The sequence below is a fragment of the Mastigoproctus giganteus genome, chromosome 7, assembly GCF_048544385.1.
Source record: "Mastigoproctus giganteus isolate SK-2022 chromosome 7, ASM4854438v1, whole genome shotgun sequence".
In the NCBI taxonomy this organism is placed as follows: Eukaryota; Metazoa; Arthropoda; class Arachnida; order Uropygi; family Thelyphonidae; genus Mastigoproctus; species Mastigoproctus giganteus.
In genome coordinates this window covers 164261918-164285634 of record NC_143581.1, presented here as the reverse complement: position 1 = coordinate 164285634, position 23717 = coordinate 164261918, and the positions used below count along the sequence as shown (strand labels likewise).

General features: G+C 34.6%; 1 protein-coding gene across 3 annotated transcripts in view; it reads right to left on the bottom strand.

Annotated features, from left to right (window-relative positions):
* LOC150083311 (protein FAM193A-like) overlaps positions 1-23717 on the bottom strand; it is a 359376-nt gene that overhangs the window by 170494 nt on the left and 165165 nt on the right. For 2 of the 3 annotated variants that reach the window (XM_090377966.1, XM_090377967.1), the window contains exon 10: positions 17247-17350. In XM_090377966.1, the coding sequence (XP_090234092.1) occupies positions 17247-17350 (104 nt within the window). The remainder of the gene's footprint in view (positions 1-17246; positions 17351-23717) is intronic. The other variant, XM_090377969.1, reaches the window with a different exon arrangement.

Sequence of the window (23717 nt, the reverse complement as noted above, 5' to 3'; positions counted from 1 at the left end):
GGATAATCGGCACCCTACTGTATTTTCTTTACTTCACAAATTGCTATTCAATTACTATAATGACAGTCATATTAGACTTTTGACTATGGTATTAGAAAATTCATTTAGAAATACTATTTTAAACATCTATTTTAGTTCTAATTATTTATTCAAATTTAGTTAAAACTTTTCTTTAATATGAGACCAGGCTTATGGAATACTGTATCTCAAAGAATATAAGGTTAGAAATTTAAGCTATTTTATAAAATGCAATTTTAAACTTACCTGTAAGTGAAGCCAAGCAAAATGCAATGCAATTTCAAAACTTAAAAGTATTATAAAGGCAGTCCATGGCTTTGTCACTCTGCACTTATGTCACTGGCAAACTGCCATCCATATTATTACTCATGGTAGTGTTATGTTTATGGCAGTGTGACCTGTTTTGTTTTTTTTTTTTTTTTTCATTTTTTAATTTCTTGATAGTAACTGTCATGTTTTGATGACTCAGAAGTCTGGACCTCTTTCGCTTAGCAATATCACATACAAAAACAACAAAGGTGATAGTGTTCTCCCCAGAAAATTTAGCCAGCCAGGTGGGGAAGTGTAATACTTCCCCACCTGGAAGTATTACACTACTTCACATACTATGTTTGAATGTTGCGCCCATTCGATAGGTCCTGGGAAGAACACTGCAATATGTTATTTTATTCTCTTTTATCTACGTACTATAATGTAAAAGTACAAATTATGTTGTGAAAGGGAATTTGGATGAATAAAACCAGTGATGTTAACTGTCTTTGAAATGCCATACAGCAAGATAATTTCAGTTTCTATCGTAAAATTTGTTCCAGTGGGAACTTGACATACAAACACATACAACACTGTTATGCAGATGTATATAGTGCTGCTATTTAGTCAGTCTGGTTCTCAATGGGCTCTAGTGTTAAGATTTTATTTATTTTTATTTAATATTTCATTCTTAAAAACAGTGAATAAAAGGAGGGGTCCATTTTCAAGCAATGCTGTTGTAAAGAAACATAGCAAAAAAGTCATTACACAAACACTGATGACAAATGTGATAACACCTGGTGAGATTGGATTGTCACAGTCTGAAACTAGAAAGCAACTGGACCTTGTTTGCACAAGTGTGTAAGTTGTTTTTAAATAATATCAGTGTGTAGATACACCATAGACAACTCTTAAGAAACTACAAAGTAGTTGTTGTAGGCATCATTTGCTCTTTCTCATATTGTGCTCTGCCTTCACAACGAGTTGCCATGATAGAGAAAATGATGCCTACAACAACTACAGTAAACCCCCGCTATTCGCGGGAGTTACGTTCCTGAGAAATGCCGCGAATACCGAAAACACGAATACTGAGTTATGGCTCCCATAGTAATAAAGGAATTCCGTTCCAAAGTATGAAATATATAAGAAAAACTAGTCTAAAATTTTGTCTATGTATGTATTATATGTACCTTCATAATATGACTCTGTACATACAGTACATAGTGAAATGCAAGCATATGGCATCGAAATGAATATAAGAAACAGTTTAATATTAAATGTAATATTTATTAGAAATTTCAAACAAATCTTTCAAACCAGCGTCTTTGCTAGCTAAAAAACTTATCCTGCCAGTGCTATCACCAGTTTCGCTAAAGTGTTGATAAAGGAGTTTTGCCTTTTCACGAATGATGAGTGAACTTAACGGAATTTTATTTTGAGTTCGGTCTTCTATCCACAGATTTAAAGCTTTTTCCATTTTTTCTAATTTAACATCACGAGTTACAGAGCGAATTTTTTGAAGCAATTAGCGCGTTTTCACGGACACTACGGCGGATTTTTTCTTCCGATTTCTTAATTGATCGTACCGTTGACTCATTGATTTTATAATGTTTTGCCACTGAGGAGACACTTTCACCATTAGAAATTTTATCTAATAACTCAATTTTATTCGCTAGTCACCACCTTCTTTGATCTTTTCACATTTCCCTTGTTATTCGTAGCCATATTTTTGTACGGGTTAGCTTGTCTTTATTGTGGACAAGTTTTTAACTTGTCCACAATCAAGTCACTTTCTTCCATTACCCACACTCGAAAAAGTCTGTTTTACACTGCAAAACGGTAGATTTATCACTTTTGGAAGCAAAGCATATCAATTTATAAATTGATAAATTTCTTCAATTTATAAGCATATAAATTAAAAGTAAACGACAAAACCTTCCATGACAAGCGCATAACACATACTGAACAAGGATTAGCAAGAAACATCCACGCTCGCGATTTTGTCACCCCTCTCCCCCACCTACTGAGCGCTGTTTTGACCGGGCAAGATAATTTTAGCCACGCCCATGTTTTTTTATGACGGAAAATGTTCACGGCGCTTTAAAATTCACATTTTTTTAGGTTCCATTTTATATTAAATCAGCGACCGCGAATAGCGGGGGTTTACTGTACTTTGTAGTTTCTTAAGAGTTGTCTATGGTGTATCTACACACCGATATTATATAGATATTAAACTCTTAATGTATTATGCCTTGTGCATTTAGTTATTTTAAATATTGTCATATACACCTTTTGGCATCTCTCATATTGTGTGATTATCTTCACAACTGGGTCGTCATGTCTGCAATACCAGGGTACCTGCCTACCCACTGATGATAGGCCAATAGCCTTGAAACATGTCTGGGTGGTGGTACTCACTGAGAATAAGTAACAATAGTCTTCTCTATTAGTGAAGCGTTACTTATTCGAGGTAGTGCAATATCGTGGCAACTTGTCGTGAAGGCAGAGCACAATATGAGAAAGAGCAAATGATGCCTACAACTACTTTGTAGTTTCTTAAGAGTTGTCTATGGTGTATCTACACACCAATATTATATAGACATTAAACTCTTAATGTATTATGCCTTGTGCATTTAGTTATTTTAAATGTTGTTTTTAAAGGAAGAAGACCAGAATTGAATCAGTGCTAAAATTAAAACATACTGAAATTATAAATTATAGAAAACATGCAGGACTTATGGCTGAAATGGAGAGATTTTTTGGATTCAAGAACAAATCACATGTCACCCAACTACCAGTCAAACTAAGGCATTTTTAAGTTGTGAAAGAACAGCAGACAGAGAGAGAGAGAACTAAAAGTTTCATTGCAAATAAGGGATGGTATGTCTGTTTCAAAGCTAAGTATGGCATCTGGATATAAGGCAAAACTTCTAATGCTGATAAACAAGTGGATGAAAATTTTTCCAACAGATTGGAATTAGTCATTGAAAAGGGAGGCTATTATTCTTCTAAACAGATGTCTTTGATGATGAAGAGATGGAATTCCTTGGAAGAAGATACCTTTAAGTATATACAATCAGATAGGAAGAAAAATCGGTGGCTGTCTTTAAATCAGGAAAAGACAGACTAATCATTTTGCCTATTTCAAATGCTGCAGGTGCTTTCAAGCTAACATCCTTGCTTGTTTATCATAAGGAAAACCAAAGGGCACTCAAAGGTTACACCACAGAGACTTTGTCTGGAAATCCAATATAAGAGCCTGGATCATCATCATCATCATCATCATCAGCCATTTTCAATCCACTGCAGGATGAAGGCCTCTCCAGCAACTTTCCAGTTCCTTCTGTTTTGAGCACTGGACATCCATTTACTACCCACAAACTCATGAATTTCATCTATCCATCTCCGCCTTTGTCTTCCAGGTTTTCTTCTAGCTCCTCTTGGATACCATTCTGTTATTTTCTTAGTCCATCTGTCATGTCTTCGAGCTATGTGTCCTGCCCAAGACCATTTTAGTTCTTTAGTTTTGATAAGAATGTCCTTTACTTGAGTTTGTTGCCTAATCCATGTGTTTCTCTTCTTATCTAACAGTCTTATTCCCAATATGATTCGTTCCATTCTTCGCTGTGTAGTTCTCAGCTTCTCTTCCATTCTTTGGGTGAGTGCCCAAGTTTCACTTCCATAAGTCATGATGGGGAGTATACATTGGTCCATTATTTTACGTTTCAGACAAACTGGGATATTGCTCTTCAGTATGTGACTATATTTCCTGAATGCTATCCATCCAAAATTTATTCTTCTCTTGACTTCCAGCCATTTATCATTATTACAGCTAATAACTTGTCCCAGATAAGTATATGACTCCACCTTTTCAATTACTGCTCCTTCAATCATTATTTCCCTTTCTGTGGCATACTTGTTCATCATTACTTTTGTTTTAGCCATATTCATCTTTAGTCCAAAATCCTTACTAGCTGTGCATAACTGATTAAGATTTTCCTCTAATTCTTTGGGATCATGGCTTATGACCACAATGTCATCTGCAAATCGTAAATGGTTTAGGTACTCTCCATTCACATTGACTCCTTTCTGCGACCAGTCTAATCTTCTGAAAGCTTCCTCAAGGGCAGCAGTAAACAGCTTCGGAGATATTGTGTCTCCTTGTCGAACTCCTTTCTCAATTTTAAATTTCCTACTGTCTTTGTCTAGTTTAATAAAGGAGGTAGCACTCTCGTATATTTTCTTCAAAATCATAATATATGGGGTATCAATGCCTTGTCTTTCCAGTGCCCGAAACATTGCCTTATGCTGTATGGAGTCAAATGCCTTTTCATAATCCACAAATGCCAGGCATAATGGTATTTTATATTCATTTGCTTTCTCCATTAGCTGTGATATTACATGAAGGTGATCCATAGTTGAGAATCCTGTCCTAAAGCCAGCTTGCTCTTTCGGTTGATTCTCATCCAGTATTCTTTCTAATCTGTTAGTAATGACCCTTGTGAACAACTTGTAGATGTGGGATAGCAAGCTAATTGGTCTATAATTTCCAATTTCTGATTTATCTCCTTTCTTATGCAGCAAAACTATGATTGCATTATTCCACTGCTTAGGCGTCACACCTTTTCTAATGCACTTTGTGAAGAACCTTGCCAGTTTTTGTGTTATGTCTCTTCCTCCCAATTTTAACAACTCTACAGTAACTTCATCTTCCCCCGGGGCTTTCTGATTCTTCATTTTCTTCAATGCATGCTCTACCTCATCAGGAAGAATATTGGGTATGTCGTACGTGTTGCTTCTTTGCAATCCATCTTCCCCACTGCTGGCATCATTCCCCTGCTCCTTGTATAATTCTCTATAGTAGTCTTCTGCTATTTGAATTATGCCTTCTCTGCTGTTTATAAGTACACCATCGCTATTCTTCAGTTTCAGTATCATTTGTCTTTCTGTATTACTGCTCATGGCTGCTGATTTAAATCCTTTGTTTTCCCTTAATGCTTGTTCTACTTTTCTTGTGTTAAATCTTCTTATGTCCTCTCTGAGTCTCTTTCTAATGGCTTTGCATAACTCAGTATACTCGATTTTCTCCCTGTCAGTGTTTTTCTTGCTTTTCATTTGTCGTCTTCGGTTCATCATGACAAGTGTTTCTTGACTAATTTTTTCTTCTTTGGATTTCTTTTTCCCTATAGGTTTCTTGGGCTTTATCACTTTCAAAAAGTTGTAATATTCCTCGTCGATATCTTGGTCCTCAGCAGTCTGCAGAAGCTCAAACTTGTTCTTAAGTTCCAGTACATACTGCTTTTTCTCCTCCTCTGTTATTTCAAAGACCTTTGTATTATTTACTCGAGTCAGTTTTTTCCTTTCCTTTCCTACATCTATATCAAGTGTACATCTTACCATTCTGTGATCACTTCCAACATTTACCTTATTCAGGACGGTAACATCATTCACAATATATCTTCTGTTAGTGAGGATGAAGTCGATTTCATTAGTAGTTAATCCATTTGGACTCTTCCATGTCCACTTTCTGTTCACCCTTTTCTTGAAAAAAGTGTTCATTACTGACAGTCCTTGAGATTCTGCAAATTCCACAAGTCTTTCACCTCTTTCATTTCTTTCACCAATTCCAAAATTTCCTATAGTTCCCCTTTCTGTGCTGTTTTGTCTTTTTCCAACCTTAGCATTGAAGTCTCCCATAATAATAGTGTAGTGGGTTTTCTGCTCATCTAGAAGAGTCTCAATTTCAGTGTACATTTCTTCAACCTCTTCATCATCATGGCTCGATGTTGGTGCATAAATCATTATAATCTTTAGCTTGTATCTCTTAGAAATCTTGAGTATTAGTCTTGACACTCTTGGTGATGTACTTTTGAATTCCAAAATGTTGTTTTTAAAATCTTTATGGACCAGAAACCCAATTCCACCTTCACTCCTTTCACTGTTTCCATTGGTGTACAGCAGATTTCCACTTGATAAACTTATAAGTGATTCATTTCTTCTTCTTGTTTCAGCCAAACCGATGATATTCCAATTCACATTTTCTAATTCCTTTTCCAGCTCTAATATCCTGTCTTCACCGATGAGTGTTCTTACGTTATAACAGGCCAAGTTCAATTTCCGTGCATGGCAGCCTGGTCGTACCCAGAGATTCTTAGCACCCTCTGCTTCCACTCTGATCCTCTCGCTGCCGTAAGAGGGAGAGTGAAAGCTGCTGGGGACTGAGGGCCATTTGTATTGTTGTGCTCTCATTGCTAGAGCCTGGATAACCGGGGCCAATTGAGTAGTACAGACTTAAATTTTTATCAACTGTTCAGTTATTATCAGCAGAGCAAAAATGCCCTTGGATTGTCCATACCTTACCACTGCAGACCCCAATATCAAGGTTGTGTTCCTACACCCCCCCCCCCAACACAACACAATATCACTGCTCCATCCCAAGCATCAAAGGGTGGTTGCTTCTTTTAAAGCATATTATCTTAGGAAGAACCTGTACTCAGGCTACCAAGGCAATGGACCAGGATAAAACCATGAAAGAATATTGGAAAGGATTCATCATTTTGAATGTAGTGAGTGAAGAATACTGTAGTCTTTGAAGGAGATTAAAAATCCAATCTTGGTATATGGAGAAAATTATACCTGGAAATTGTTTCTGGTTTCCCAGGATTTTGAAGACAAAATGGGAGAAATCACAGCTGATGTTCTAGAGATGACTGATCAACTGCAGTTAGAAGTTCAAGTAGTTGGAGTGCAGGAACTGCTTTCTTCTGATTCCCAGGAACCAAAGAAGACCTCTATTTCTTAGGAAGACAAGATCTTCCTGGAGAGGCAAAGGAAATTGGATAACTGCACTCCAGTTCAAGAAAGTCTGTCACAAGGTGCCATGACAAACAAATTGATGAGCGAGGCTTTTAAACATTTATATGCTGTACAGAAATTTCAGGAAATGGATATCACCAACTTAGAACATAGAGAAAACTAACATGATATTCAATGATGTAAAAACAAAAATCTTCCAAAAAATATCCTTCCTAGATGATGATCATGATAAAGTATACATGAATACTGTAAACTATATTTATCTGCAAATATAGTGTAGAGTATTCGATATAAACATTTTAGGCACAAATTAAGAATCAAGGTAAGAACTTTCTAACCGTACTTTATATATGACTTCAAGTTCATTAAACATGCTGTTTGTATTCATATATAAATAAAGTTGCATATCACACCCTTGGCCAGGAACGTAATCCTCTATTATATTATTGTTTCTACAGGATAACTGGTTTTTACATACAATACTTTTCTCAGAAGTTTACTGAACTCAGAACTCAGGATACTGCTTGTATTTTACATTCCCTAGCACAAAAATCACTAGATTTTTAATAGTTTTTTTTAAAGTTTAAAACTACTCAAAAGTTATAAATTAAAAAAAAAAAAAAAAAAAAAAAATGGTACAAATGGCAGGGCAGAAAAATACAAACTGAATAAGAGCTTTATTTAACTACTAAAAGTTTAATTTACTAAATACAATTTTTTTTTGAAGTACATAACCAAAAAATTAAATTTAATTTAACCCAAGACAGTAATGTAGAAGAAAAATTTTCCTCCTTGCTTATTTTTATGGAATCTTTTGTTTGCCAAAATTTCTATTCTTGTCATTTTCAATAACTTTTCCCCATCATCTTCTTCTATGCATGAAGGTCCATAATCACTTATTTCTGATATATTGATTGTTCTGTACAGAATTTTTTCTTCACATTGATTTGGTTTTAGGATAGAAAGTCTCCTACACTACCACCACCAATGTTGATCTAAAATTTATTTGAATGTTCTGTAGTTTGTTCTGAATTTAGTGCCTGACTAAAAATCATAAACAAAGAATGTTAAAACTGAAGTAAAGGAAGTAAGCAAACCCTTAGCCATAATTATGAGAGCTTCTTTGGACTCAGAGGAGGTACCTAGGGACTGGAGATGTGCAAATGTGAGCCCAATTCAAAGGAGGATCAAAGGGCGACAAGTAATTATAGACCTGTTAGTTTAACTTCTGTTCCAGGAAAATTAATGGATGCACTGGTTAAAGAAGTACTACAATTTCATCTAGACAAGACTTCAGTTATAGCTCGGACACAGCATGGTTTCGTTAAGGGAAAGTCTTTTCTGACCAATTTGATTGGATACTATGAACAAAGGAATTGGATGCAGGGAATAACTTTGATTTCATATATTTGGATCTTAGAAATGCTTTTGATACTGTTGCACATGGAAGACTGCTGCACAAATTGGAACAGTGTGGCATTGGAGGCAAATTGCTGCTATGGATAAAGATGGTTGAGTGGGAGAAGACAGAGAGTGGTAATCAATGGACACTGCTCTTCGTGGAATAATGTTATTAGTGGAGTCCCTCAGGGCTCAGTGTTGGGTCCATTGCTGTTTTCTGTATTTATAAATTATATTGATGATGGTATATCAGGCTTAATGTCCAAGTTTGCAGATGATACAAAGGTTGGCAGGGTTGTTAAGGATACTAATGACAGTACACTGCTGCAATATAATCTAGAAAAGTTGAGCAGATGGGCTGAGAGGTGGCAAATGAAGTTTAACATTGACAAATGTAAAGTACTGTACATGGAAAGCAGTAACCCCAGAGTAACATATCAACTGTGAGATACTACACTGACAGTGGTACAGAATGAAAAGCACCTGGGGTTAATTGTGCAGGCAGATATGAAGTTTTCTGAACAGTGCAGACAGTCTGAAAGAGTAGCTCATGGTGTTTTGTCAATGAATACAGGAATTTTTCTAGCAGGGATAAGGAGGTGATTATCCCCTTGTATAAGGCAATGGTCAGGCATTTCCTTACTTGAGGGCTGGAGGCCTTATTTTAAGAAGGATGCAGGGCTGTTGGAAAAGGTACAGAGAAGGGCAAGAAGATTAGTGAATAGAACGAAGGGTTGCTCTTACGAAGAAAGGCTTGAGTTTTGCAGATTACAGTGTCTGGAGCCTAGGCACCTGCGAGGTGATCTGATTGAGGTGTTGTTGTTGTTATTTGGTTTTTATGAGCATTAGCAACTAAGGCCATATTGCTCCGGGGATATGCGGTGGTCATTCACTGATCTTCCCGCATCCGCAGTATTTGGTGGTCATGGGCTCGAACCCCAGTTTAATCAAGAAGTGTGTGTTACACACTGCTGCTCCTGCCCACCTGGCTATGGAGGCACCTGATTGAGGTGTATAAAGCCTTGAATGGTTTGAGCATGATCAATGCTGATAGGATTCTTCCTCTTGCTCAGAATAATCACCTGGGAGAGCATAAATTCAAATTGAGGAAAGACAGTTGTAGGATAGATATGCGGAAGTTTGCTTTTAGCCAGCGGGTAGTTAATTGGTGGAACTGACTTCCATCATTTGTTGTGGAAGTTGATAGCCTAAATAAATTTAAATCTGAGCTGGACAGGTATTTGTGGAATGAATGGAGGGGTGAAATGGGAGCGTTTTTTTTTTTTTTTTTTTTGGCTAATGCTGCATAAGCTTGCTTTCTTGTATCGTATGCCTCTACTAATGCTAATTTCTCATAATATGCCTTTGCCGTCTAACCTCATTTGTGACTTTGTTACAGACTAGATTATATCTATCATAGGCTTCCGTGTCACCTGTTAATTTATACGTATTCCATGCATTTTTTTTCTCTGCCACAATGTCTAATTAGTTCATCTAACATCCATTTAGGCCTAACTCTTAAACAATATTTCTTAGTTGGTATGAAAAGCCTAGTAGTTTCCAAGATTAATTCTTTGAATGCTTTCCATTTTGAAATTGCTGTTGGTAACACCATAAGTTGGTCCCACTGTATAGAATTTAAATACTGTCTCAGACAACCGCAGTCACTTTTACGAAAGCAAAAACCCTTCCCTTTACCCTTGATGGTAGTTACCTCTTTGAGTAAATCGCACTTGAAAACACTGTGATCACTGCCACCTAGTGGTTCCTTTATCTGCAGATTCTTAATGCATGAAGAATCACTACTGATTATCAGATGAAGAGCATTACTCCCTCTAGTTGCCTCCCAAACATGTTGCTGTAGAAATCCAATAAATCCACAAAAGCTTTGCTAGCGTGTGAGTGTCTAACCAACAAATTTCAGTCAATATCTGAAATATTAAAATCCCCCATTATAAGACACTCTGATTTACAATGGCATCAACCTTTTCCCCTGGCAGACATACTCCAGTCCTGTTCCACCTATCCTTTTTTGCACAATATGTTCCCCGTTTCCCTGACAATAGAGTCACTGACAACAACTAGTTCCTTTGGGACCAGTGCATTCTGCCTTTGAGGTTGCCGCTGTGTTGCGAGATGTTCAAGTGGAAGCTCTGGCATTGATGTGGGCAGCTGACAATTTAAATCCTTCGAGGGCCCCTCAATTTAAATCCTTCGAGGGCATCCACCCTGTCCTCAAGCTCAAATATAGGCCCATAACAACGTAGAGCGGGCGCCTGGTTTCCTCACACTCCTTACATCGTGCGCACACACAAAGACATTCCCCTTGGTAATATCATGTCCCATACCTGATTGTCCACGAACATCAAACAAGCAGTGCATTTCAAAAGGCTGTGATCCACAAGACAACCGTTCCCCCCTCAGTTCTCTTTTGAGCCAGAGAACTCCCATTAGTTTGAGCCTTTTGCTTTGCTACTCTCGTCCGAGTCATGATTTCTATTCAATTTTAAATAAAATTCCATTACAAAAATATAACCCTAAACTAATATCCCAATTCAGTTATAACACTATATATATGTTGTTTGTTTGTTTGTTTGCTGTTTGGTTTTAGGAGCATTAGCAGTTAAGGCCATATTGCTCCGGGATATGCGGTGGTCATTCTCTGACCTTTCCGCATCCTCCTTATTTGGTGGTGACGGGCTCGATCCCCGGTCTAATCAAGAAGCGTGAGCTATGCACTGCTGCTCCTTCCCACCTGGCTACGGAGGCACCTACTATATATATGTATTTGAGCATCGAATATTATCTTCGAGCTACGTTATATGGCTTTCTTATCTCCTGTCAAGTTATATGTTATTTGTAATGTTATGTTTGTAAAAACTACGTCGTCATATGTATTTAGTTTAAAAAAGTACAATTTAATTGACAATGAAATTTAATAAATATTATAATTTTGTAATAAATCTTATTACAAAAGTAATAAGATTAGTAAATTTTACTGATTAAATGATACTACTATACTCGCTATCTAGTTTTATGTTAAACCTTATGCTATCTAGTTCGGAGTATTCGTATTGTATAACAATGGCAGCAAGTTACAAACGGTAAATCTACGGACACTAGGTATTAATTACTTTCAAAATTGCACTATCTAAATTCATAATAAACCACGGTGTTTGACTAGGTCTGTAAGCTCCTTATAGAAAATAATTTAATATAACAATTAAGTCAATAAAATGGCTAAACATAATTAAAAACTTAGCATTCATGGGAGCTGCAAAATTTGTCCAACACATGGATTAGATACCCTTACCGATACTAAATAATAACCTACAAAATCTCTATCTAAATACAAATTAAACTAAGTATTGTTATTAAGAATATAAAGCACTTCTAGAACATAAATTAATATGCCAATTTAAGTCAATAAAAAGCAAAATAAGAAAAACTTCTCTATTAGCTGGAGCCATAAAAACTTCGCCTGTTCACGTGTACTCTCGTTACACAACAGAGAACAACATTATTATTGTGTTTGTATTGTGGACTACCACGGAAAACCTTACAGCCAATTTGTTAACAAAAATAATGAAAATAATAAGCAGAAATTTGCAAATAAAAAGATGGAGGAAAACTGAATTTTTGCAAAGGGATAAAGAAACTCTTTGTCACCAACAATTTTTCGATGGTGAAACAGAGAAGGGTTAGATCAAGTGAAAAAGACAGACTCTCCATCATAAATCTGGAGAGTTGGCAGCTATGCATTCTGTAAATAGTAAATTTAACGAATGCTGTGGTTCTTGATATATTTGATAGTGGAATATTTCCATTTGATTTATAATCCACATTCTACTTTTCTTTTTATGGTGATCCCTGAGAATTACCATGGGTGGGAGGGCAAAGGTGGAGAAATAAGAACCTGTTCACACTAGAATTAAATTTCTTCAGATAATTTTGAGGAAACATATAGAGAAGGATATTCCAAATATCAGAAGTATGAAGAATAAATGTGGCAGGAAGAAAGTTAGCGTAGTGAATTTGTACTTTAACCATTACTCAGTACTAACTGGTTTATGCAAGTGTTCAAATGTTTGTTTGGCAACCTACATTACACTTTTTTTATATGAAAAGGTATTCAATCTAGTGGTATGCTAGTCCTATGGGTGTAGTTGAGAAACAAGGAAAAAGTCATTGATATAGAGATGATAAACAGAGAGTAAATGAAGAATCTTAGCGTTTTTATGGAGGGCTCTTTCCGATGCAAACTCATCTGTGTAATTAGAGTAGTAAAGACTCCAACAAATCATCATTAAAAAAAAATTCTTTTCATCATTTACTTTCTGTCTGCTCTCTGTGTCAGTAACCTCTTCTCATCTTCCAGACCTCATGGCAAGCAGTGGTTATGACTGTTGCCCTTTCATTCTAAGCAGTAAAGGCCAGGTTAAAGTCCCATCTGGAAAGAAGAACCTAGACGTGGTTTCTTCCCCTTCTGCACTGACCGATCTAGTTGGTTTGGGGGGGGGGGAATTCATGGTTTATTTGCAGGGAAAGACAGCTTTGTTTTTTTTTTGTCTAAAAAACAGCTAGAGAGTACAGATAAAATAATATACTACATTATCCAGAAAAAGCCAAATCTGGCCTCCCAATCTTTGCTATCCTTTCTTTATTTTCTCTACTTTTAGGGTTTTCCTACTCAGCTCCCAAACTACAACCCATCCATTGTCATGCAAATTGTTATGCATACACAAAATTGATTATGAAATGGGTTATTCAGAAAAATAAGTACTATCAGACTTCCTTGGAAGACTGCCGCCACATTCTGTATACATTAAAGAGTGTAGGATGTATAATTTATTTGTTTTCTTATGCTAATTTTATTACATAAAGCTCAGCCATATAAAAAGTACATTCTAGAGGTAATAATACCAAAGTTGTGAAGATGAGAAAAAAAAAACCACTTTCCCAACTGCAATACCCATTTGAGCCATCTACATAAATATTTGACTTATCACATATACTTATCACCTATGGTGTGAGCTACATACAGTTTTTAAATGCACTGGAGGTCAAAACATGTTTTCCCCATTGCCTAAAGTAGTCATTAAAAGAATGTGTTCTAGAGCTATAGTAATCAGGATTTTTGATTCCCTGATTCATATTGCAGAAAAGTCAGTCAAAAGTAAGCCTCTACTGATACAAGTGATAACGAATATAGATAAGGCATTATTTTATGAAGGTTATCTCATATGTAGTGAAATATATATATAGTTTTATGCAGTTAACTCCTAATGTTTTGGGTAGGTATTCATTCAAGTTAGCTGGCAATTCCTGTTGTGATTTTGCATACCCTAGTTAATTTGAACAAATAACCTTCCAAATGTGTTGACAATTCATAGCTTGGTTGGTTGGTTTTGATTTTATTGGCGCATTAGCTACTAAGGCTATAATGCGCCAAGACCAGGTCAAAAATTTCATAGCAAGACGGTGTTAATATATAGGCAGAGAGCATGTGCCACTGTACTGTTTTAGTTTATACAGAAGAATTGAAGTAAATTCATATATATATTTCTGTATTTGTAAGTTTCAGTGCAGTATGGCAAAAAATATGCTGCATAAATAAATCTGACATTGAAAATGTATTGTGTGTGTGGGCATTATACATGTTAAGCAGGAACAGGAATAGTTTAAAAGAAAACGTACAGATGCATAGGGAATCATGAGAGAATTTAACAGAATTAAAGCTGTTACACAGAATGATATGGGAGGAATTGGGGAAAGGAATTATTATTAAGCTAATCTAAGTTTGTAGATTTTTCACTAGATTCCTATAACTGCAAAGGAAGGGAGCAAAGCAACTCCAAAAACATTGAGTTAATAATAATCCTTCATACCATCTCATGTTCATTAGTTCTTAGTTCATTATAAAACATTCTCCCATGATCCTCTATGAAATCTTGTGTTTTCTTTTAAATTAAAGATGATATTTTCCTACATTTGTGGTAGGAAAATGCGCTCTGGCGTATTACTGGCGTATTAAACAGAAAACTACAGACTTTCTCAAAGCAGCATTGTGGGCAAATTTTAGGATTAAACTTAATGACCAAGATAAACCACTTAAAATATGTTCTATAAGGCATACATCAGAAGTTAAACTGCTTAAAAGAAGAGAAAGATGCATATTTTGCTCTGCCTAAGATGTTTAATTCCTGACATTACAGTCGACAAAGAAACATGAGCACTTACAGTCTTGAATATTTGAAGGCCTCTATTTCAGGGCTTTTCAGAATAATATGAAAAGAAAGAGTGATAGAAGAACAGATACAACAGTGGAAACTATCATCAGAAAATCAAAACATTGAAATTACAAAAAATACATAAATTTTGAATCAGTCTACAACAGCTTCTTTTCACTGGTTTTATCCTTGATAAAACAACTAAAAACAGGTTTTCAAACACTTTTTGAGCATGTAATTTGACACAGACCTCGATGCCTAGGGTTACTTGCTTTATACTCAACAGGCCAGAAGTTTTCGGTTGATGGTCATTAAACTTTGGCTGTACTGACAATTACCTCAGCAACTAGAAGGAGAAAAGCTAGGTTGCCTGCATAGTAGGAAAACAGACTATGCTCTGTTGGGATTAAAGTTCTTTCAAAATGCTCATGGCACAAATGAATGTAAATCTCCCACTTCCTGATATTAAGTGTGGGTTGGATGCCACAATGTAGTTCTATATTCTGCCATACAGCTGCTTTCCCACAATGCATATCTGACCTTCATTTGTTTTTGTAATTTTTTTAATTACTATATTCTAGAGTAGCACAGCCACGAAGCTGTGTCAGAAACAGAGCAATACCTGGATTCTTGATGTGTCGCTCACAGTTTTTTAAATTATTCTTGTTACTGCCATTAGTATAGCTGTGACGTAATATACAGAAAGATCCACCAATTATAATATAAAACAAATATAATTTAAAGGAATAAATATAAGTATACATTTTTACTGCTACTTTTATTTTGTCTTTATGTTTTTGCAGAAAAACATTGTTCCTTGCTCTTTGTTTCTTGCTCCCAATCCAGAAGACTTACATTTTAAGTATTACTGTAGTTTTTAGGTTTTTATAGCACTGGGCATTTCAGACTTCCAATATTTCAATTCACAGTAGCCATATTTTTATAAACTAATGGCAAAATTATGCTAATTATGTAAGAACAATAATTTCTACTCTCATAATACCTGCCCCTATCACTTGTTCTAACTAATGTCAAGCTTATCCAGTGGTGTTGACACGAGGACAATTTTATCATTATCTGAAACATATGCACACATATAACAAAATGTTATATATATAATATTTGGTTGTATAGATAATGAATATTTCAGCCAAATATTCAGAACAGAAGCTAATAACAGAAGATTTACACATATAACTATTTAAAGTTCACTCTTACAATTTGAACCGGTGAACCTTCTCTTGCTATATTAGCATTATTAGAGGTATATGATGCAAGAAAGCAAGTTTATAGAGCATCAGCCAAACCCCCCCCTTCCCATTTCACCCAACTGGTTACTCCAAATGTTTGTCTAGTTCAGCCTTAAATTTATTTAAGCTATCAACTTCAACAACAACAGATGGAAGTCTGTTCCAGCAATTAACTACCTGCTGGCTAAAGGCCAACTTCTGCACATCTATTCTACAACTGTCTTTCCTCAATTTGAATCTATGCCCCCCCTCAGGTTCTTAATCTCAGCAAATGGAAGTATCCCATCAGCATTGAGCCTGCTCAAACCATTCAAGGCCTTGTACAACTCAATCAGATCACCTCGAAGGTGCCTAGTCTCCAGATGCTACAATTGACAGAATTTAAGCCTCTCCTGGTAAGAGAGCCTCTTTGTTCCTCTCACCAATCTTCTTGTCCTTCTCTGTACTCGTTCTAGCAACTCTACATCCTTCCTAAAATGAGGCTTTCACACCTGCACGCAGTACTCAAGGTGTGGCCTGATCATTGTCTTATACAAAAGTATAATCACTTCCTTGTCTGGCACCTCCGTAGCCAGGTGGGAAGGAGCAGCAGTGCGTAGCACATGCTTCTTGATTAGACCGGGGTTCGAGCCCGTGACCACCAAATACGGAGGATGCGGAAAGGTCAGGGAATGACCACCACATATCCCCGGAGCAATATGGCCTTAGTTGCTAATGCTCCTAAAAATCAAATAACAACAACCTCCTTGTCTCTGCTAGCAAAATTCCTGTATATCACAGACAAAACTCCATGACCTTCTCTGGCAGCCCATCTGCAGTGCTCAGAGAATTCATATCCGACTGCACAATTATCCCCAGGTCTTTTTCATTCTTCACCTCACTGAGGGTCACAAAGGCAATTCTTTTGTTGCGTAATGCTTATATTAGTGGAAAATATACTATTCCAAGAAAACTGGCATTCAACATGTCTATTACCAAGTACCAACATTTCCTGCAAACATAAAATAATTTATAATATAAATAAAATAATACATTTACATTGTTCTACTGCAAACAATGTAAATAAATTAGGAATATCTAATTTAATACTTTGCTATAATAAAGTTTGCATTATAAAGTAATTATTAAATTACTCATTTGTGATACAGCATAAATATTTATAAATTATGAAACATCAGTTAAAAGAACTAATTTGTTTAACCATTAATTAATAGTTTTATAGTAATTAATTATAAAACTGTTAATGAATGAAATCTTTAAAAATTAGCAATAAAGTACTCACCTATAACCCAGATTTGGCAGATTTAGGAACTCTTCCTCAAGCACCTTAAAATGGGCATTAAAGGAATCCCAATCAATGATTGATTGCTTATTTCTCATTGCAGCCTAAAATTATATAAATGCCCTAAATATACTTATTACTAAGCTAAACTAAAAATCAACATTACTGAATGACATTTATTAAATAGGTTTTGCAAAATTTTAACCTTTTGATAGGTCAAAATTCAAACCATAAAATATTTAACCCTCCATGATTGAAACAACTGAATTCACTAAGTGTGAAACTTGTATTTTTTTTTCTTTAATTTTTACACCCTTAAGTAATAAACAAACTATATATTGACAGTGCAGACTACAAATGGAAAGAGAATATCATAGAAAGTGAGAAATGCAATACAAAGATACGAAACTGCTAAAATTCAAATGATGTTGTAGCAATAAGACCATCTTAAAACCAAAATTCTCAATGCAGGAAAAACTTGATTCCTGCAAATGTAAAGTGTATGAAGTTTAAAGCTCTCATAAAATAGTTTTTAAGTTATATGATGAATTATAAAAGCTTCTTGGCTGCACATAATTTTACCAGGCAATAACAATTGCACATACAATTCTTTGTCTTTCCTCTTCTTGTAGTCTCTCTTAAAAAGAGATTTTTTTTTTGTTTGCCTGAATTTTAAGTGAAATAACCCTTTCCAAAGTTTTTCCCAAAAGAACAGTTGTCAGTGTTCGACCTTTAAACAAAATATTACACAATTACTTTTACACTATTTCTCTGTGAAAATAGTTGTCACTCCACTAAAACACTTTCGGCGAGTCATTTTGAAATCTGCTTCTTCTTGCTATTGAAAGTAGCAATGAATAATCCCTGGAAATAAACTCTGAGGATATTCTGAAAATATTCTAATTTTTTATCATTTTCTATTTCTTTTTCTACTTAGACTGACCAAAAAGTCTTAGTAAAACTGAGGCAGGAAGTAGTAATACCAATAATACGTAAACAGCATGTCACTTCTTGAACAGAAGTTTTCCATTGCAAATATAAAAAAATACATCATGAAATAATATACAGCAAGATGTTATTTTTTTTTAAGGCCAGGACAGGCTTTAAAATTTTAATCCTGTAATGATTGTGTGTGGTATGTGTGTGGTATGGTTGTTTAATGATGCATTAGCTGCTATGGCTATAGTGCGCCTATTCGTAGGAATATCAGAAAATAATTAAGAATGAAGCAGTTCAATTTCATTTCAGTTATGAAACCTATTCATAAAAGATTATACACTCCAATTTCTTCAAAAAGCAGAAAAGTTCCTTAATATTTGCCTCCTCTCCAATGATATGATGTAATGTCAACGGTGCTTGAAGTTTAGCCACATTTTGAAGTATTGAAGTATGATGTGGTTGATAGTGTGGACAGTCAATCAAAATATGTTTGACTGTTAGATTTTGAATGCTGAATGTTTAGATTTTGAATGTTCAGAGCAGTGTGACTGTAATGATTGCACTGGACTTGTGAGGTTCCTTTTAAAAATAATGAATTCATGTTCACCGTTGGTTGAAGATAAAAATCTGTGACTATGTATGTTCCTAAATATAATCAAAGTTTAAGTTGGTATGGCTTTTGCATTTTTTTTTTTTTTTTTTTTTACATCATTATCACAGAGTTATAGCATGGGAAAACCTGTTGGGTTCCATGCCATCACATTTGGCCTACTTTTACTAGAATGGGAATCTAATGATAGGCTTCCACTGATGCTACAAAGCATGGAATTGTTTGTCTAGTTTAAGTTACTTACAGAAGTCTCCTAAGTGACAACAATCTATCAACTTGAGATAGCAACATTTCTAATGGTCTTTCAGAGGTTGTTTTGAATGATTCAGTTGAATGTTTAAATAATAATGGCAGGCAATATTCACGCTGGACAGAGAGAAAGTTAGAAATATGTATAATATTCAAATTTCATGCACTTCACAATGTACCAAATTTGAAGTAACTGTGAAAAAAATTTCAAAATTGAATTGAATAAAAGTATCCAATACATTATATATCTATATATTTATTTTTTTAATTTAAAAATAAAATTGATTTTTTTTACACATAAAAAGCGCAATGTGTATGCATACATTTGAAATTTCACAAGGTTAAGTTTTTAAATTGGAAACTGGAAGAGACCAACTAGTTCATCTTTATATTGTATGCCTATAATGTTATTTTTTAAATTTTCAGCAAAATTAATTTTTTTTAAATAAAATACATAAAAAACAGCATTTTTAAATATTTATTTTTTTTTTATCAGAAACTAAAAAATCATATACAATAAGTATTGCGCCCATTAAGAAAAGATGAAATATTAGTATACTCCAAGAGTTCAAAAAAAAAAAAAAAAAAAATTCAAAAAACTTTTCAAGAAATTAATATGACAGGTAATTTTTGTCCTGTCACATTCTGCACCATTGCTTTGTTACTTTACAGGGTGTCATGCCTGCAGTGTTAAGAATTTTGTTTTCACATAAGAATGTTGACTTTGTTGTAGTTACAGGAAGAATTGTGTAGTGAATGGGAAAAAAAAGGAAAAATTGTTGGAAGTAGGGAGAATGAAAATAGTTAAATTGTTCATGGGTATAACTATAGCTTCCTCCACAGTGCAAGTAGAATAACAATACACTGTTAGTGAATTCTTTTCTTTCAAAATAATTCACTACAGATTCTAAAATCCAAAGGCCATTCACAACTACTGATCTAATAAGAGGAGTACACAATGTTATCTCAGATTTATTTGAAATCATTGTGATGATCAAGTATTCCTTAAATGAGCAAAATGAGTACAACCACATATTCAGAAACTGCTCAAACAAAATCAAATCAAAAGAGATGGTTACCTTGCTCCTTGAAATTCAACTGTTATCAACTCCCATAATGTAGGAAAGGCAAAATCCTTGTAGTTCATAGGTGAAGGGTTTCAGGCTCACTCAATGACATTTTTCACTTTTATTGTTTTTATTTTTACTTATTTTTGTTAATTTTATTTCATTTCCTATTTCTTTTTGATTTATTTTCTTTGTTCATAATATTTCTAAGTTAATTTGTTCTAAAAATGTTCCAACCCAGTTTTACAGCAACTACTTTCATTAAACTCACTGTTCAAGATTTGATGCCTGCAGCCACACATAGTTCTGCAAGAACACTATTTTCATGCAGCCTTATCAACTCACATAGAAGTGCTTAACCAGTCACCCCATGAAATTTATAGAAGTCAACAAACAATAATTGTGCAAAGAAATTCCAGAGGATCAATTAAATAGAATCACAACCAGGCATGTTGATAAGAAAGAATCATGATAATTTAATCAATTGGAGGAACAAAGTGAAAGCAAAGCAAAATTTCTTCACAATCCTGAATCAAAAGTGGTATTTAAAAATGCTTTGCAATGCTATGAAAGACACCTACCAGAGATGCTATGGCAAAACGACTTTCTCATGAAAGAAGGCAGTCCTTCAATCACTATGGTTATGGGTCAAAATATCTACAAATATATCAAAGATACAGTTGCTGAGAAACAAACTGTCACTGATAAAGAGTTAGACTCTTCATCACTGTATCTTTGTTAGTATCACTTTCATCAGCTAAAATTGTGCAATAAAAAAAAAGACATGCAATTGCTCTAAAGAAGCAAGAGATAATTTTGAAAATTTTTTTTCAATTGTTTTATTAGAAGGATGTTACAATAATGGGCCATGCAAGCTGCATTCCAATTCAGTTTTGAAAAATTCCAGTTTACTTATTCTGAGCAGTGAGTTGCAGATTTCTAAAACAAGCACAAAATTGTGGTGAAAAATTAAAGTACATCAGCAAAGTACAAGAAGAATGAAAGAAAATTATTTTTAATGATTCATGGGACAAAGAGACTAACCCAGGTTTATAAAATATTCATCAATGATAATGGTGAAACAACATGCAAAATAAAGGTAATTTTGCCTAAATGCATGTCTTTTGCCAGCCATGTGATGTTTAATTTTATAGGCAGATCAAAAATTTAATCACACGTCTGATGTCTTGGAAAACCTGTTTTTGCTTGATATATAAGAAGGATGAGAAATTGCATCACATGAGAATGCTACAAAACTGCTTTCATTCTTACATCACTATTTGGAGCAATGTTTTTCATTACACCTAGTATGCTTCAAAACAGACAGAAAGAGCAATCTTCTTCAACGTGAGTGAATGTGTGCTCTCCATCTTTTGTTAATTCTCCAGGTCAAATAAATACAGACCCCATTACAAATAAATACAGAAGCATATTTCTTTTTAGAATACAGTGCTCTTTATTGAAGTGCAAGGTAGAGGAAATTCATAATAGATCACTTCACAAAAAGAAATTTGTAGCAAACTTAGTTGCCAACTCATATATAATAATGGCTAATTTTGTTCACAATATTTATTAAAAATAAAGAAAAGTTCTCAAATTATGCAAATATCAAATGATTACAAAATAATCATGTGGAGAAATATTTTGAATGAATCTTACAGTATTCTGTATAAAATAAAGTACAGCATAACTGTCACTACAAATTTTATCTTTAGGGTTCAATTAGGAGGAAAATGGTTTATTGCTGTGTCCTCACCATGGAAGAACAGATTCCCATGCCAACATGAAGTATATAAAACTCCATGTATTTCTGTTCAGTGAAAACGAAAGCAAAACAAAACATCTCTTATATAAGATGTTTCAAAAGTACAGTAATACCCCGACTTATGCGAACTCGGAGTTACGCGGTTCTTGATTTTTTCGTTTTGTGTATATCTAAAATTAGCTTACCAGTGATTTGGAAGTCAAATCATAAAGCTTAGGTGACAGCTTCGTTTTTGAGGACTGGTTTGGTCACCACTTCATACCCAAAGTCAAACTTCATTGCAAGTCTAAACAGATTCCATTTAAAGTGATGCTTCTTATTGACAATGCACCCGGTCACCCTCCTGCCACCCTAATTATTTCGACCCACGTGTGAAAGTTGTGTTTTTGCCTCCAAACACAACCAGCTTGCTTCAACCAATGGACCAGGGAGTCATCAAAACATTCAAGGCTTACTACACAAGGCGTTCGTTTGCACGTCTGAATGAAGCTATGAGACAAAATAGTGAGATATCTGTTAAAGACTTTTTGGAAACAATTCAATGTTTTAGATGCCGTAAGAATCATTGAAGAATCTTGGGATGAAATTCACAAAAAAACATTGAATGGTGTCTGGAAGTAACTTTGTCCATTTTTTTTTTAAAACCAAGATGAAAACAACACCAGAAACTGATCATGTCGCTCATGTGATAGAAGAAGTTGTTAATCTTGCCAGGCAATTAGATTTGGAAGTCAATGGTGATGATGTCAATGAGCTGTTGGATTCACATAGTCAGGAGCTGACAATGAATGAGCTCATAGAGATGCGTGAGCAAAACGTCACTGAAGTATCCGACACTTCAGACCCAGTTCCACCAGAAAAGCACATGACAATTGCAAGCTTGACAGAAGGTCTCAGCTCAATTGAAAAGGGCTTAAAAATTTTAGAAAACATAAAAGACTCCAATGAAGAACGCGTTATAGCTACAAAGCAAGGAATAAAAAAATTATTAGCTTGCTACGAAGAAATTCTGCGTGAAAAAAAGAAGGCGCTGTGTCGTCAGACGAATTTGTTAGATTTTATGAAGCCATCGACATCGAAATAACATTTTTAGGTAACTCATTTATTTTTTTAATACATATTTTGTATTAATATGTATAAAGAACTGCAATTTTATTAAATATTTTTCTTCTAAGCCAGTGTTTTTTGTTAGTCTTTGGTCCCAATTAAACAAAATTTATATAGTATGAATCAGAGCTGTACTACTCAATGTTCTACGTTGATAATAATATTAGTAAAATAATAGGAGGAGTATACCTCAATATAGTGCGTAGAACACTTCCGTATGATACCCTCCAGAAATTAAAACGGAAAAAACGAAAAAAATCGACAACTTACCGGTACATTAGAGTAAAATATAAATAATTAAATAATCAATTTAACACAATACAAATCAATTTAAAACAATTAAAAATCAAATTAACGCAATTAAAAGAATCTAACGAAAAAATTCAAAACTATTTTCCTTCCTCAATTAAAAGAATCTAATGAAAAAATTCAAAACGATTTTCCTTCCTTTGCAAGCTTGACAGAAGCTGCTCCTGCCCACCTGGCTATGGAGGTGCCTGTTTCTAAATGAAAACAGTGATATAAATAAGGAAAATCATTTTGAATTTTTTCGTTAGATTCTTTTAATTGCGTTAATTTGATTTTTAATTGTTTTAAATTGATTTGTATTGTGTTAAATTGATTATTTAATTATTTATATTTTACTCTAATGTACCGGTCAGTTGTCGATTTTTTCGTTTTTTCCGTTTTAATTTCTGGAGGGTATCATATGGAAGTGTTCTACGCACTATATT